This window comes from Lithobates pipiens, unplaced genomic scaffold (genome assembly GCF_037356315.1).
Source record: "Lithobates pipiens isolate NorthernLeopardFrog02 unplaced genomic scaffold, aLitPip1_a1.2 Scaffold_23, whole genome shotgun sequence".
NCBI lineage: Eukaryota > Metazoa > Chordata > Amphibia > Anura > Ranidae > Lithobates > Lithobates pipiens.
In genome coordinates this window covers 113206136-113223703 of record NW_027507785.1, presented here as the reverse complement: position 1 = coordinate 113223703, position 17568 = coordinate 113206136, and the positions used below count along the sequence as shown (strand labels likewise).

The 17568-nt window shown below is 43.4% G+C and overlaps 1 protein-coding gene across 1 annotated transcript in view; it reads left to right on the top strand.

The window, feature by feature from the left end:
* STAB1 (stabilin 1) overlaps positions 1-17568 on the top strand; it is a 394908-nt gene that overhangs the window by 262190 nt on the left and 115150 nt on the right. Inside the window, exons 49-50 of the mRNA XM_077452219.1 lie at positions 2670-2789; positions 6970-7029. Of these exons, the coding sequence (XP_077308345.1) occupies positions 2670-2789; positions 6970-7029 (180 nt within the window). The remainder of the gene's footprint in view (positions 1-2669; positions 2790-6969; positions 7030-17568) is intronic.

The following is a 17568-nucleotide window of genomic DNA, read 5'->3' as shown; positions in this document are numbered from 1 at the left end:
CTATACTCATGAGAATGAATTCTAGGAGCACAAGAGAGAATTGGCCCGACCTCTTGAGAAAAGAAGATACTGCTTGTAAGCTTAAAGCGTGCAGAATGGAGGAGTAGAGATTGGATACATCGCAGGTGATCTATTGTCCTCCCTACACACATCTCTTAATTGAGATAAAAGATGAGTGGTATCTAAGGGCTGTAGTTGCTGATCCACCCGGTGGCTTAAACGTTCATTAAGAGACCCAATCCCAGCCACAGTGTGTCTACCAATGATAGGACTTAACCCCTTATGCACCTTAGGTAGGTGATGAAACAGGGGCATGACTGGGAAATCTGGAATGAACATCTTTTTCTTTTACAGAAAAAATACCCACTGAAACTGCTCTGTCCAGAAGATTTGAAAGTTCTTTTTTAAAAGATGAAGTATGGTCAACTTCGAGTCTACGATGTGTATTAGTGTCAGATAGCTGATATAGTGATGAAATATTACATTGATATACATGGATAGTTGGGGTTATCCATACCACTGTTGTCTATGCATGTCATATGTGTGAATTTGGGGCAGGATATCCATGTACATTTTGCGTATATCATATATACATTAATGCATATATCGTCATGGCTCCAAGCATTACCTGTATATTCATTTGTATATGTTTGATATTGATTGAATTTATTTCTTCTTATTCTTCTTTTCTTTATCAGTATTCTTTCTCTTTTTCATTATTACTTTTTTCTTTCCTCTTAGTACACCATAGGGTCCTTTCTCTACCACAGACATGGCAAATGGGAGAACAATCGCATGATTTTGATAACATACATCATTCTATTAACTGCAAATGAAATATGTTTGATATAGTAATTTTCATGATATGAATTTTTACAAAAGTACTTTTACAAATATAAACTTCGGTTATTAGAGATTTACAATGATGGTCCTCTTCTGCTGTTGCCTGTGGTATTTTGATTGCACAAAGCTTTGCAGATATAGTCAAATGCATTGTTCAGTGTATTGTTATGTTTTTACGTTGTATATAGTGTTTGTATTAGAACATTTTACAATAATGACATCTGCTAGAGGACAGCATGTGATCAATTTATTATGCCATACATTTAGAGTTTGATACTCTGTGCTTTTCAGTTTTTTCATGCTGTCCTCTTTTCTGCACACCAGGTTTCCATTCTAGTTTGATTATATATGGGAGGAGTTTTGGGGAGTGTTTGCTTCCTCAATTGGTTTATATCACTATATATATTTATAGTCAGGCTATGGTCACCAGCTATGACTAAGTTATACTATGATATGAAACACGTTAGCCTTTTTTCTGTACCAACTACAGCCATAATGTGACAGCTTTGGATTTTTAAACACTGTTTTGCCACAATTAAGGTGTATACTCAGAGTGCGGCCATTCAGCTACCTTCCTTGATTGTCTACATGTTTGCAGAGTCTGCCCCTGAAGGTTTGAGTGGGGCAGGCGTTCATTAGGGATACTATGCCTGGAGCGGCATCACTCCTCACTACAGACTAATTGGCACTGTGCATGTGAAGTAACATCAAAGACAGGGAAGATACAGTATACCCTGTCACAAAAAGGTTTAGTTATATACTTAGCAGTTGTATACTAGTAGAGCATAAGATGAACACATGCATAATAGTCTCTTCTGGTCTAGGACTTAATAGCATGGACAGGACATGTGGCTAAAACTTTCTCTCTCTTTCTCTCCACTTCCTTCTTCTGAGGCTTCCAAGGAAACAACCAGGGGCAGAAAGTGCATACATAATATCTATATATACAGGCATTTACAAATTCTGACTAGGGTTGCCATCTTTTCTTCATGCCAACCCCAAACACTTTAGTGGCCTGGGACACTTTTGGGTGCCCCCAAGGAGAGTAGTAATGAGATGCCCATAGCCTGCCACAGCCAACAGTGGGTGTGGCCAAATTGTTATTGCTGACATCATCACCCTGCCCTCCCCCCCAGTGATGCCGAACCTGCCCCCAGACAGCTGTCTACAGCTCCTGGACTGCAACAGATTTGTGTGCGACTATCTTGGTTACTTGGGGAGCCACAGCCCGGTCTAAATAATGTGTCCAGTTTCAGTCCACCTGAAACCTGGACATATAATTCAAAACACGGACTGTTCGGTGAATCCTGGACAGGTGGCAACCCTAATTCAGACAGTTGAGGGCAGCAGATCCCTACACAGGTGCCAAGGGCTGATGGATATCACACATTCTAGTGCTGTTTATTGATATGGCAGAAAGTTTGTGGTTCTTTTTCTGACAATGCATTTTTTTTAAATGAACGTGTGACTCTAATGCGGCGTACACACGATCGGAAATTCGGCCAGCAAAAAAACGATGAGAGCTCCACTGGAATTTTGCTGCCCGAATTTCCAGCAGCAAAAGATTGTTCTCAATCTTTCCAACGGAAAAAGTTTCGATCGGAAATCCCAATCGTCTGTTGCAATTCTGACGCACAAAATTCCTACGCATGCTTGGAAACAATTAGACGCATGCTCGGAAGCATTGAACTTCATTTTCTCGGCTTGTCGTAGTGTTGTATGAGAATTCCGATCGTGTGTACACGGCATTACACTAATTTTCTGTGTATGATGCACATTTACAGGTGCAGAAATTGTGTCTAAGGTTTATACCAATTTGTTTTCAGGATGAAGTATATTTGAATGACTTTGCTAAAATAATAAAGAGTGATTTAGCAAGTAATGGTGTTATCCACTTCATTGACAAAGTGATACATGAAATTCCTACAAACAAAAGCTCATTTTCGGTAAGTTTGACTTAACTTTAAGCAAAAGCCATGTTTTTTGTTGACTTTTTTGGGTATATTCTTAAAGTATGTTGAGCGATGTGTAGAAACTGTTAAAAGCTAAGCATATTCTTATAAACCGCAACTAGTTAAATAGAAAAATAGAGTATGTGGAGATGAGTTAATGGGGGAGATTTACTAAAATTGGTGTACACAGAATCTGGTGCAGCTGTGCATAGTAACCAACTTCCAGGTTTTATTGTCAAAGGCTAATTGAACAAGCTGAAGTTAGAGACTGATTAGTTACTACTATCAGGGCCGGTGCTACCATAAGGCAGCTTAAGCAGCCGCTTTAATGCGCCAGGATAGGGAGGGTGGTGTGGATAAAAATCCTTGCACCAGCCTGAGGACAAGAAGAGGAGAGCGGAGAGTGTCCCCCGAGGGAAACTGCAGCCAGGCAAGGGGGTGGAAAAGGTGATCATCTAATCGGAGACAGCTAACCACTCAGAGCGGCGATAGCTCACATTCTTAGGGAATGTAGGTGGAGTGTGGGAGCTCCAGCACATACTGTATGTGTCTGTCTCTGCTGATCTCTCTCCAATCTGCCACTTCCGCTGAGAAGTGCTGCCTGCCTTTGTCCACCTGGCTGTCACTTGACCTCCACTCCTCTCCTCCTGGACAAACCGTTATCACTTTCCCTTATGGCTGCCCTCAGCTGCACTCCCCATCCCACCTCCCCCCTGGGTCTACTTCCAGTCCCCAAGCAAGATCTGAGAGAAGACATCTGGTGACAACAAAGAGCTGAGGAAGAGGCTGCAGCTGGAGGAGTGGATTCTGGAGCAGCTCATCCTACTCTGACTGCCAGGTGATGGCAACCATCAGACACCCGGGGAGGCCAAGTTGGCAACAGTTGCTGCCTCCCCTCTGCCAGGATCACACTCAGCTCTGAGTTCATAATGGGTTTAGGTAACCAATTTTAGTGGAGTCAGCGAGATTAGATCTCTCCAGTGTCAGAGATGGGCAGGCAGGCTTGGTGGGCAAAGCAGTTCCAATTTCCTGTTAGTTTCCTGTTAATCACTGTATTTTAGAGAGAGGCAGTACATGCCCTCTGACAATGGGGTGAATAGTGATTGCTGATGAGCAGGGCCAACGCTACCATAAGAAGGCTTAAGCAGCCGCCTTAGGGCGCCAGGATAGGGAGGCGGTAACATTTTTACACTGCTGCAGATGTGTTTTTTACACACTCCCAGCCACTATAGCAGCCAGGAGTGTGTGTACTTTAGTAAAGCCAACTTTCATGTGGAAGTGATCCAAGAGGCTATGAAGCTGCCTATTACTTCCACCACTGCCACCACAATGTCCCACCTTTTTCCCCCTCACACTATCCTCGCCATGTTCACCGGGCTCCACTGTTCCACCTGCAGGCCTGGTGCTGTCATGGTAGGTGTCAAAGGACGACAGGAGTTCAGTGGACCTCCTGTGCACAGACCCGGAAGTGCCGTTTATGACATCACTTCCTAGACCAGAGCTGTCATTCTCCGGTATCAGTCCTGGGGGAAGCAGCTGATGGAACATGGTCTGTGTTCCATCAGCTGCAGTGAATTAGAGAGGAGACACCCAGGGCCTAATAGACCCCGGGTGTCCCCATACAGAGAACCTGTCACCTATATGGTATTACATAGGTACATAGGGGGCTATTGGTCCCCATTGTGATAGCAATACAAGTTATGTACAACTAAATACATAGAAATTAAACCAAAAAATGCTTTAGGCACAGTCTATTTGCCTTTAGTAAATCAACCCCAAAGTCTATTAAAGTGATCCTATTGTCTGTCTATTAAGTTCAACAAAAATCTTCTCATAAAATCATATATGCATTGAACATATTTGAGGTATGTTATTTACTGTACCTGTAAATGCCTCCCTCATGGATGTAATGTCGGCAGCCTCAACAGACTCAGAGCTGCTACTTAAGCGACGTTCGATAGCAGCGGTCCCCATGCTTTTTGGTACCAATGACTGGTTTCATAGCAGCCAATTTTCCCAGGGACCGAGCAAGGTGTGGTGTTGATGGGTCATCGGGGGGGAGGAACGGAGTCGGTCACAGTTCCCCCTTTAAAGAAGTCTCACAATGTTCCCCTTCACATTACAGTGCCCCTTTACAGTGCAGTCTCCTTTTACATCACAGTGCCCTTAGCAATCACCGCCCCCCTATCACAGTGCCCCTTGCAGTCTTTCCCCCCTTTTCATCCCTTATATCACTGCCCTCCTTTCAATCTCTGCCTACCCTGCACAGTCCCACCTTTGGTAGGTCAGAAGCATTTTCAGCCTGTGTGTCCTCTCCTGGGTCTCCCCAGGAGATGCAGATCTAGACTGAGGGCAGGAGCTGCCCAACATATCATGTTAACAAGTGGATGATTACCCACCCAGAGTTGTCCTTTAACCAGGACGGCTGGTGAAGCTTTAGGATGGTCACGCCCTTCATTTTTACCCCTCCCACTTCTCATAAGCCCCACCCCTTATATAATCCACCCACTTCCTCCCCTGTATTCCACTTGCTTCCACCTCGTATACAGCTCAGCATCACAGGACAGAGTATACAGCCCCAGAATCACAGGACAGAGTATACAGCTCAGCATCACAGATACAGTATGTAGATGCATCACAGATACGGTATATAGCTCAGCACCACAGATAGTATATAGACCGGCACCACAGATAGTATACAGATCATCACCACAGTTAGGATATAGCACCCTGTGGCTGCCAGCATCCCCCCTCCCCGGCTCACGGCACACTCACAGCAAGCCCTCCTCCCCCCCCCCATGGCTCACAGCTGCCAGCTGATAGGAGGTCATCTGTGGCGATGATCTGTAATGCAGTGGCTTGCCATCACAATTATTATAGAATATTCCCCTGTTGTTCCTTGCGATACATCCACTAAGCGGTGATGTCACTTCCGGCTTCACAGTGGCACAGAGGAAGCGGTAGTGACTACGTGGGAAAGCACCGCCCATGTCCTACAGCAGTGCCAATCAAAACATAGACCGTAAAGAATGACATGAAGGTGAACGAATGGGAGTGTTGTGGTGCATAGCATTGCGCCACAATGCAGCACAAAACTCCACAATTGAAGCGGCATGCTTCCCATAGTGCACTGTGTCCGGCGCCCGAACACAGTGCACTTAAAGGACCTTTTTACATTTTTGCATTTTTTTTATTTTTTAAAGGGCCTTTTTTTGTCACTAGCTTTGGGGTGGGGGTGGGGGCGGTGGTGCCCGTGCCCCCCTATAGACAGGCCGCCACTGCCTTTAACCAACTGTCCAGATTGCTCCCACACAATAAACTTAAGCCTGTATGAAAGGGGATTTGCATACTTCTCCAAAATGCTTTGGCCTTCAACTATTGACCTTTTTTTTTTTTTTTGACAAATTTATATCTAGACCAATAAAACATTATATCTGGACCAATCTTTACAGCTCGGTGCTTTCATCCTTTCTCACCATACAAGACCACATTACTGTGCAAAAATGCAAAGCAGACCGTAATGTGTGCTACACATTAACAAGTGCTAAGTGATAAACATTTGGTTTCCCTGATGATCGTAATATCTAACTGCCTGATTAAGTAAAACTCTAATCATTTGACTCACAATTGTCTAAGGCACTAATGTAAGTGACTGCTTTTTGTTTTTAAATAAGTGCTTGTATGGTGCTTTTAGCATTCTCTATAGGATAGTTTAAACCCTTACTCTTTATTTACACACCCCAGCAAGACATAGCTTATGTTAGCATATGAGTATAGATCCACTTGATGTTTTTCACTGGACACAAGGTTATCTTCAAGCCCTGTATAGCAGCAAAGTAGGAATACTGATATTTAATACTATTTAGAAAATTGTTGATTTTAGTGTCCTGACTTATTTGATCATATTTTATCATATTTTATATTAAGGTGATATTACTTTAAAATATGACCTCAGAATTTCAGTTACATGCCCTACATATGTATTGAATGTATTGACTTGCTCTTGGCTTCAAACTCATTTTGTGTGAGTTCAGTGACTACTTCCCAACTGAAATGACAGTAATTGTACCCCTTGGATTGGTGACTATAGGAAAACTGGCTGCTTAAGGTTGAATTTCAGGCTATAACAGTGAACAAATAATTCATATTTTTTTTTTTTTTTTTTTACATACAGTTAAATGTAAGCCAGGCTGCCATTCTTCACGGTTATTCCACATTTGCCCAACTACTCAAGGTAGGTTTACTATGCTTCTGGCAATATGGCATATAGCCTAGTAAAATGACACCAATATGCTTGTAATGTGATTTTTTTTTTCTTACAGCTAGGTTCAGCATTTACGGCTAAGTATATACAGTTGTGGCCAAAAGTTTTTTGAGAATAACACAAATATTAATTTTCACAAAGTCTGTTGATTCAGTTTTTATGATGGCAATTTGCATATACTCTAGAATGTTATGAAGAGTGAATGGATGAATTGGAATTAATTGCAATGAAAATTAACTTAATCCCATAAAAAAACATATCCACTGCATTTATGAAGATGGCTTCAGGCCGCCCAAGAAAGTCCAGCAAATGCCAGGACCAGGGCTGGACTTACCATTGGGCTTGACTGGGCTCAAGCCCATGGGCCCCGTCCATTAGGGGCCCCCTGCCGAGATACATAGCCGAGTGTACTCGGCTCTGCTCCACTCAGTCACGCCCAGTCCCCCCCTATGATGGACATAACACAGGGACTGGGCGTGACTGATCCAAGCCGAGTACACTTGGCTACTCTCGGCTCCGCTCAGGAGTACGAGAGGACCCGAGAGCCGCCGAGAGGACCTAAGAGCTGCCGAGTGCCACCGAGAGCTGCTGAGAGCTGCCGAGATACAGGAACTCTGTATCTCGGCGGCGCCATTTTTAAACTTCAAGACTGCAATGACAAGGCTGGAAATGACACTGGGGCAAGGCTGCAAATGTCAAGGCTACACTGATAAGGCTGCATTGATGGGCATTTAAATACAAGTTTTTTCCTTAAACTTCCCTCCTAAAAGTTTTTTTCCTTAAAATTCCCTCCTAAACTTGGTGTGCGTGTTATACGCCGGCGAGTGTTATACATTGTCATATGTTATACGCTGATAAATACGGTAATGTATGGAAGGTAGGGCCCGAAAGTGACTCAAACCAAGGGGCCCCCACCACCCCAAGTCCTGCCCTGGCCAGGACCATCTCCTACAGTTGATTCAGCTGCGGGATCGAGGCACCACCGGTGCAGAGCTTGCTCGGGAATGGCAGAAGGCAGGTGTGAGTGCATCTGTATGCACAGTGATGCAAAGACTTTTGGAGGATGACCTGGTGTCAAGAAGGGCAGCAAAAAAGCCACTTCTCTCCAGGAAAGACATCAGGATCAGACTGATAGTCTGCCAAAGGTACAGGGACGGGATTGCTGAGGACTGGGGTAAAGTCATTTTCTCTGATGAATCCCCTTTCCGATTGTTTGGGGCATCCGGAAAAAACCTTGTCTGGAGAAGAAACATCTTCTGGGAGCAACTTCTCCCAACCACCCAAAAGCAGTTTGGTGAGAAACAATGCCTTTTCCAGCATGATGGAGCACCTTGCCATAAGGCAAAAGTGATAACTATGTGGCAGGGGAACAAAACATGGACATTTTGGGTCCATGGCCAGGAAACTCCCCAAACGTTAATCCCATTGAGAGCTTGAGGTCAATCCTCAAGAGGAGGGTGACCAAAAATACCCCCACAAATTCTGACAAACTCCAAGCTTTGATTATACGAGAATGGGCTGCCATCACTCAGGATGTGACCCAGAAGCTGACTGACAGCATGCCAGGGCGAATTGCAGAGGTCTTGAAAGAATCAACACTGCAAATATTGTCTCTTTGCATAAACTTAAAGCAGAGTTTTTTTTCAGTCAGCAGCTACAAATACTGCAGACTTTTAAAATAAGGACACTTACCAGTCCAGGGCACCCGTGACGTCGACACCTAAGCCGTGCTCTCCTTCGGCTCTCAGGGGCTGTCGCCGCCATCTTCAGTAAGGGAATCAGGAATTGAAGCCTGCGCATGCGCGACCCTCACTGCGCGGTACCACTGGTCCCTGCTGTCTTCTGGGACCTGTGTGTCACTCAGAAGACAGCGGGGGGACAGTGAAGGGAGCTGGAAGTGGAGTAGATAACCACAGGTGGCTCTGGGAATCTGCCCGAAAGTGGGAGCAAAAATCCTGTATTAGACAGGTATATGCTCCCCCCCCCCCCCCAAAAGGTGCCAAATGTGACACCGGAGGGGGGGGGATTCCAAAAAAAGTGGAAGTTCCATTTTTGGGTGGAACTCCGCTTTAATGTAATTGTCAATAAATGCCTTTGAAACATTTCTAATTATACTTCAGTATACTATAGTAACATTTGACAAAAATATGGCTGAGGCAGCAGACTTTGTGAAAATGAATATTTGTGTCATTCTCAAAACTTATGGCCACAGCTGTAGAATATTTTCAGTGAGCATATATTTAAAATTATTACAAGATTTTTATGTTACATTGATTGTTTAAAAATTACTTTGAAGGAATTGTTATGTTACTTTTATATAATTAAACACATTATTATTTTTTATTAACCACTTGACCTCCGGAAGGTTTTACCCCCCCATGACCAGGTCATTTTTTGCAATATGGCACTGGGTTAATTTAACTGACAATTGTACGGCTGTGCGATACTGAACCCAAATAAAATTGATGTGCTTTTTATTCCCACAAATAGAGCTTTCTTTCGGTGGTATTTGATCACCTCTGCGTTTTTTATTTTTTGTGTTATAAATTAAAAAAAAGACAGACAATTTTGAAAAAAACTATTGGATTTTTATAACAGCTTACCTGTAAAATGCTTTTCTTGGAGTACATCATGGGACACAGAGCCTTAAGTAATAACTTGATGGGTTATAGGCCACCCTCACTGCTCTCACCACATCAGGACAATGTAGTGACTTCTCTTCCCTGGAACATGGTTTTGGAAAAAAAACAATGGCAGGACAATATCTTTGTTCAGGTGAAAACCTGAAACCACTTTTGGCAAAAAGTCTGGATGAGGGTATAACACCACTCTGTCCTCATGAATAATCAAATACGGCTCTTTACAAGAAAGAGCAGCCAATTCCAAAACCCTCCTTGCTGAGGCTATAGCCACCAAAAATACCAACTACCTTGTAAGAAGGACTAAGGAAATATGTTGTATTGGTTCAAATGGCTGTTTTTGTAACACAGACAAAACTAAGTTCAAGTCCCAAAGGTTCAAGGGAGGTTTGACCGGCGGAGTTAGCCGCATCACCCCTTGCATAAAACCCCGGACTAAAGAACGTGTAGCAAGCGGTCTTTGAAATAAGACCGATAAAGCTGAGACTTGGTCTTTAATAGTACTCAAGGCCAATTTCATTTCTACCCCTAATTGTAGAAAGGCAAGAATTCTGCCTATGATATATCTCCAAGTGTGCCAATGTGGGTTTAAATAGCAAAGACGTTAAATTTAGAGACCATAAGGTAGGATGATATATCGATCCCTGTGATAGCAAATCTGGCTGTAGTGGGAGGGACCATGGATCATCCACTGCCATCTTTTTATGATTTCTGCATATCATTACCTTCTGGGCCATGCTGGTGCTACCAGAATTACCGGATTTCTTTCCAGCTTGATCCTGCAAAGAAGTTGAGGCAGCAACTGAATAGGGGGAAATGTATAGATCAATGAGAACTGATCCCACGGGATCACCAACGCATCCATTCCGCAATGCAAGTGGATCCCTTGTTCTTGCCACAAAGTTGACTAACTTCATGTTGAATCTGGATGCTAGAAGATCCACATCCGGAGTCCCCCATCTTTGGCAAATAGCTCAAAAAATTTCAGGGTGAAGAGACCATTCCCCCTGAAATAACTGCTGGCGACTCAAGTAGTCCGCCTGCCAATTCTCTACTCCCGGAATGAAGACTGCCAATAGGCATGGAACATTCCTTTCTGCCCAAGTTAGAATATGGTTAACCTCTCTCTGCGCTGAGAGACTCTTGGTGCCCCCTTGGTGATTGATATAGGCCACAGCTGTGGCATTGTCGGATTGGTTCCTGACAGGACAATCCTGTAACATGGAAGTCCAGGCCTTTAGAGCCAGACACACTCCCAAATCTCTGAGATATTGATGGGCAAGGGTCTTTCGGCTCTTTACCACTGTCCCTGGACAGTTGTCTTTTCTAGTACTGCTCCCCAGCCTAAAAGGCTGGCATCTGTCGGTACCACTTTCCAGATAACTGGTCTGAAGAATTTTCCTTTCAGCAGATTCTGGATTAGTAACCACCAAGTGAGTCTTTGGGAAACTCTTGGAGAGAGCCGCATTGGCAAGTCTAATGCTTGAATTGTTTTGTTCCAAGTAGACAGCATACTGTTTTGCAACAGTCTTGAATGGAACTGGGCATAGGGAACCTCTTCAAATGAAACCACCATGGTTCCTAGCAACCTCATGCAAAAGGGAATGGAGGGATCGCCTTTTGACCTGACCATCCGCACCAGCTCTTATAGAGTTGATCTTTGCCTGAGGCAAAAACACCTTTTTCTGGGCTGTGTCTATGATCAGACCCAAGTTCTCCAGCCTTTTTAGCAGTATTAAGGAAGGTTTCTCTAGGTTGGGAACCCAACCCAAACTTTCCAGGTAACTGGTTGTAATGTGTACGCTTTGCTCCAAACAAGCCACCGACTGGTCTATTAGCAATAGATCATCTAGGTACACCACGACTGTTATGCCCTGTGCCCTTAACCTGACTAGAGGTGGGGCCAGCACTTTTGTGAACACCCGGGTGCTGTAGCTAGCCCGAAGGGCAAGGCTACAAACTGGAAATGCTGCTGTTCTTACTCGAACCACAGAAACCTTTGGTCAGCGGGAAATACAGGGCCATGCAGATATGCATCCCTGATGTCGATAGATGCTATAAGTTCTCCTCCTAGAAGGATAGAAACTACTGACCTGATCATCTCCATGCGAAAGGAGCGGATCTTCAGGAACTGATTTAGATCTTTTAGATCTAGAAGGGGTCTGACATGTCCATTTGGTTTTGGTACCATAAAAAGATGTGAATAAAAACCCAGACCTTGCTCTTTTGCGGGGATCTGTATGATCATCCCTTGAGATATTAATTGGTCTAGGGCCTGAAACATAGCTTGTCTTTTCTCTGGATCTTTGGGAACGCTTGACCACAGGAAACGAGATGGTGGAAATTCACGAAATTCCAGCTTGTACCCCAGCGTTACCGTGGAGATGACCCAACTGTCCTGAATTTCCTCTTGCCAGACTTGTGAAAACTGCAGAAGTCTTCCCCCCACCTTGGTGAGGGGGGGGGGGGGGGGGTTGTCTCTTCATGATGAGGCTTTAGGATTCTGCTTTGCAGGTTTCTGGCCGAAGGACTTCTTTTGAGTCTAGGCCTGACCCTGAGGTTTCCCCCTAGAGTCTGATGGTGGAGGCCATCAACACTGTCTAGAGGCGGAAGCCCTTGGCACAGGGGAAAGAGCCGTTTAAATGAAGGGCATTTTATCTTTTATTTTCAGTGGCAAATGAGTACTTTTCCAACTAGAATTGTTTGGATATATTTGTCCAAATTTTCCCCAAATAGCCGCTCCCCATGAAAAGGGAACCCAGTTAGGAGGTTTTTACATGGTGTTTCGGCTGACCAATTTTTTAACCACAGGATTCTATGCATATGTACTAGCATAAGCGTAAGGCGGGACGCCTGGTGAATCGAATCTTTAATGGAATCTATGGAAAAATATAATGCTTTTGGTAGTTCAGCCAATTCCTGGGCTTGTTGTGCAGGAACAACTCTTTAAGGGCCTGTTTAAATTGGTCCTTTAGGGATTAACAGATGCCCATTGCAGTGACTGCAGGCTGTGTAACGGCACCTGCCAAGGAAAAAGTAGATTTAACAGGATTTCTAACCTTTTATCTATTGGATCCTTAAGCATTTGTGCATTGTCTACTGGACAAGTTAGGCTTTTATTCACGCTGGAAATCGTAGCGCCAACTGCTGGTGCTTTCCATTTCTTGGTGAATTTCTCCTCTATGGGATAGAGAACTGAAAATCTCTTTGGAGGGAGAAATTTTTATCTTGGTGATTCCATTCAGAAACAATAAGCTGTTCTAGTAATGCATGCACAGGAAATGCATGCAAAGGCTGTGAGGGTTTTAAAGAACCCAAGGTAGAAACCAAACCTTAAGGAGACTCTGTTAGGGGTAGCATGAAAGTAGAACAAACCATCTCTGTAAAGCCCCATACACACTATCAGTTTTTGTGCTGAGTTTTACCTTCAGGTTTACCAAAACCATGTAGTAGAAGGGCCTGCCTGATTGCATACAAATTGAAACTCCTAAGGTTTAACCTCATATTATATGTTTTTGGTAAATCTGAAGGAAAAACTCATCAGAAAAACTGAAAGTGTTTATGGGGCTTAAGAGATAGTGTCAGCAATTTCTCAGATTGAGAGGCTGAAAAAGGTTAGCCTACTGTTGTTTCCTCTACAGAGGAATCATCAGTTTGTCTTTCCTCCTGATCGCCTGAGGGTAACCATCCTGACCCCACTGTTCCCCTTGCAAGGGGCCTGAAGTGGGGGAGGGGGATTTAGCACACTTCCTATCCATTTTAATGGAGGATGCGATTAAAGCTGCTGATCTTCCTTCCAGACCCTGTAGGGTGGGGGAAAGGACATCTTCAGTCACCTATACAGGGGCTGAGATGTGAGAAGCAGTTGCACCATCAACTTGTTCCAATGGCTCACCCTGGCTGGACATAATTGGTAATTCAGGCAAGGATGACAGCGTGGAAATGCGACTCGAGATCCTAGCGCCTGGGAGTGAAACCTTTGGTACCTTTTTGGTCTTTGTGGTGTCTTTTTTTGGCAGGCATAGTCCTAAGTACAAAAACAGAGGCACTATATGATTGCCCTTAATCGCTGAACATAGTTATGACAGTAAAGCCGCTATTAAGTTCAGGCTAGTGCTGGGAGAAAAGTGTCTAAGGAATGCCAGTTTCAACCCTCACGTGCCTCACAGCTCCTGTGTCCCTGTGTGCAGACTGCTTGTTTCCTCCTCGTCAGCCAAGGAGAGACTGTCCCAGCTGTGTTTTTATTGTCATTGCCTGCCACGCGTCCTCGTGGATGTTGCATGGCTCTGCGCTTAGGCTCCACCCCCTCCAAAAACTCACCCCCCTTTAATTTTTAAAAAATGTTCCCGCGCTCGTGAGCGGGCTCTTTCGAGTCTACAGACCCAACACTTGGGCAGAGCCCTGTTACCAGCAGGAAAAATAAAAAAAAAACAACAGTAATAGCAACAATAGCAGTAACAGTAACCACGGGACCTCCGCACCCCCTGTGGTGGGGGGGTAATATAAGGGGGTACACCGCTGATGTTCCCCTAACCCTCTGGTCCCTTCAGGGGAGAAAAAAGAAAGCATTTTGGCAGATTTATTTTACCTGAAAAAAAACCCTGCACAAGCTGCAGTGCCACACACAGACCGCCTGAGCTTTACAGTGAAGACAACAGATTAAGGTATGTGCATAGACTTCCTCTAGTGGAGAATTAAGGCATGACATTTTTTCCCTTAAAGAAGAAAGCATAGATGGACCTTTTGGTTCCTAAGTTTCTTCCCTTACCTTATCCCAACCGCACGATTTGCTGAATTAACAGACAATCCAACCTTCACCATTTAGCAAACCTTCAAGGACCGGGTCCCTTAATAATGGGGTTCCACTCCCTTGGACCCGTAAAAGCACCCCACCAGGAAAGCTTTAGGTAATGTAGCATGTCCTAAGCCCTGGGTCCCAGGGTCCAGCCCTTCAAAGAGAGGCATTACAGGCAAAACCTCGTGCTTCGAATATGAGGCCCAGGTACCATCCATTTGGCCTCAGAGGCAATTTAGATGGATCTGGTCTATGGAGGCTATTTAAATCCATCATGGATCCCTCCTGGAGCTCCTCAGAGCACATCTTCACTCGTGACCAACACCTTAGACACTGGCGAAAAAACTGATGTGCTCCTGGAAGGAGGGGGGTTATATAGGGAGTGAACTTCCTGGATTGGATATACCAGTGTCCATCACCTGAAGGTGGCCTGTAATCCATTCAGTTATTACTTAAGGCTCATGTCCCATGATGTACGATAAAGAAACAATATTTTTTACATTCTGCTATAAAACACACCCAATAAAAAAATGTAGAAAATCAAATTTCTTCATCAATTTAGGGCAAAATGTATCCTGCTACATATTTTTGGTGAACAAAAAAAAATCCCTATAAGCATTTATTGATTGGTTTGCGCAAAAGTAATAGCCTCCAAAAACTATGGGATATATTTATGGATTTTTTTTTTTTTTATAGCGGGCACTGCGATATTGTGGCAGACAAATCAAACATCTGACACTTTTGACACTTTTTTTGGGAACCAGTGACAATACAGTGATCATAGCTAAAAATGACGGTCATTGTACTAATGAATGGCACTGGCTGGGAAAGGGTTAATATCCAGAGTGATCAAGGGGTTAAATGTGTGGCCAATCTTTTACTGTGTGTGCTGTTTTTATTAAGCAATGTGCTGTTTTTTTACTTTTTAGGAAGAAAAACATCAGAGCGCTGTGTTTGTTTACCTACAGTACACAAGGCTCTCTTTGGTACTGGTACCAGAGCCAATCATCGGGTGACGGCGACCAATTAGTGGCTGGCAGCCACTGATCAGTTTGTGCCGCAGCCAGTCGCAGCACAGCCGGGGTGGCGGGGGGCACTGGAGCGCTTCCTACCCCGGCACACGGATCACGTACTAGGTACGTGATCCTGCACAGGAGAGACGATGTGTGTGTATATATATATATATATATATATATATATATATATATATATATATATATATATATATATATATATATATATATATATATATATATATATAATATATGTATGTGTGTATGTGTGTGTATATATATATATATATATATATATATATATATGTATGTATGTGTATATATATATATATATATATATATATATATATATATATTATACGGTCGGCAAGCGGTTAAACCCATATCTAACCCCAAAACAAAAATTCAATACATTACAACTGACCAGTCCTTAGATGTGATTGCTGCATTTATTTCCTTTTTGCAAGCTTTTTTACCCTTATTTTTACCTAGTAACCCTTCCAGTAATACCGTGTACACATGATCGCACATTACAACAACAAAATCCATGTTTTTTTTTCTGACAGATGTTGGCTCAAACTTGTCTTGCATACACAGCATTAATACTTCTAAGTACACATAGTGCATGTGCACACAGTTTTGAAGGAACTCAGCAGGAAAGTTGTTGCAAACATCTTGGCGATCTTCTGTAGATGCAGGTTGCCTTAAATGCTTCTGTCTCTTCATGTAATCCCAGACAGACTTGATGATGTTGAGTTCTGGGCTCTGTGGGGATGATACCATCACTTCCAGAACACCTTATTCTTCTTTATGCCAAACAAGTTCTTAATAACATTGGTGTATGTTTGGGGTTCTTGTCCTGCTGCAGAATACATTTGGGGCCAGTCACACACCTCCTAATGGTATGGTATGATGAAGAAGTATCTGCCTGTATTTCTCAGCATTGAGGACACCACTGATTGGGCAACATAGAGGACCATAGACACAATGGTCAGCCAGGAAAACAATGCAACAGTTGAAAGACACATCATACATCTCTTCGGAAGATCTCTAGCAGTGCTATCAGCACAGAACTGGCAGAAACCAGTGGGACCCAGGTATACCCATCATCTACTGCCCAGAGAAGTCTGACCAGAAGACGTCTTCATGGAAGAACTGCAGCCAAAAAGCCATACCTCCAATTTGGAAACAAGGTTAAGCAACTCAACTATGAGTAAAAACATAGGAACTGGGGTGCAAAAAAATGGCAGTGGGTGCTCTGAACTGACAAGTCAAAATCTGAAATATTTGGCTGTAGCAGGAGGCTGTTCGTTTCCTGACGGGCTGCAGAGCTGTACAATAATGAGTGTCTCCATGCAAAAGTGAAGCATAGTGTATGTTCCTTGCAAATGTGAGGTTACATTTATACAAATGGAGTTAGAGAGTTGGTCAGGATCAATGGTGCTCTCAATGCTGGGAAATATAGGCAGATACTTATCCATAAGGTAGTTGGTGATAGATAGTGTAATTGGCCCCAAATTTATTCTGCAGCAGGACAGCAATCCCAAACATGCAGCCAATGCCATTAAGAACTTGTTAAGTGTAAAGCAGAAGTGAGGGTTTGGCCACCACAGAGCCTTGATATCGAGTCTGTCTGGAATTAAATGAAGAGACCGAAGGATTTGAGTCAGCCTACATCCACAGAAGATCTGGAGTTAGCTCGCTAAGATGTTTGGAGCAACTTGCCTGTCTAGTGCCTTTAAAAAATAAAAAACTGTGTGCACAAGCACTGTGGGTACCTAGAGGAATTGATGCTGGTTTGAAGCCAGAGGGTAATCACAACAAATATTGATTTTATTTGCTTTCTCTTCTGTTGATTTACTTTCCATTTTGTTAATTGTTAAAAATAAATTATTAACACTTCTATTTATGAAAGCATTCATAATGTACTTATTTTTCACAACTGCCTATAACTTTTGCACAGTACTGTACATGAAGCTACATATATACAACCATGGGTTGCAGGAAAGAAAATTGCTCAATTTCCCCATCAGCACAATCAGTGAAAAGGGGAATCCCTTAA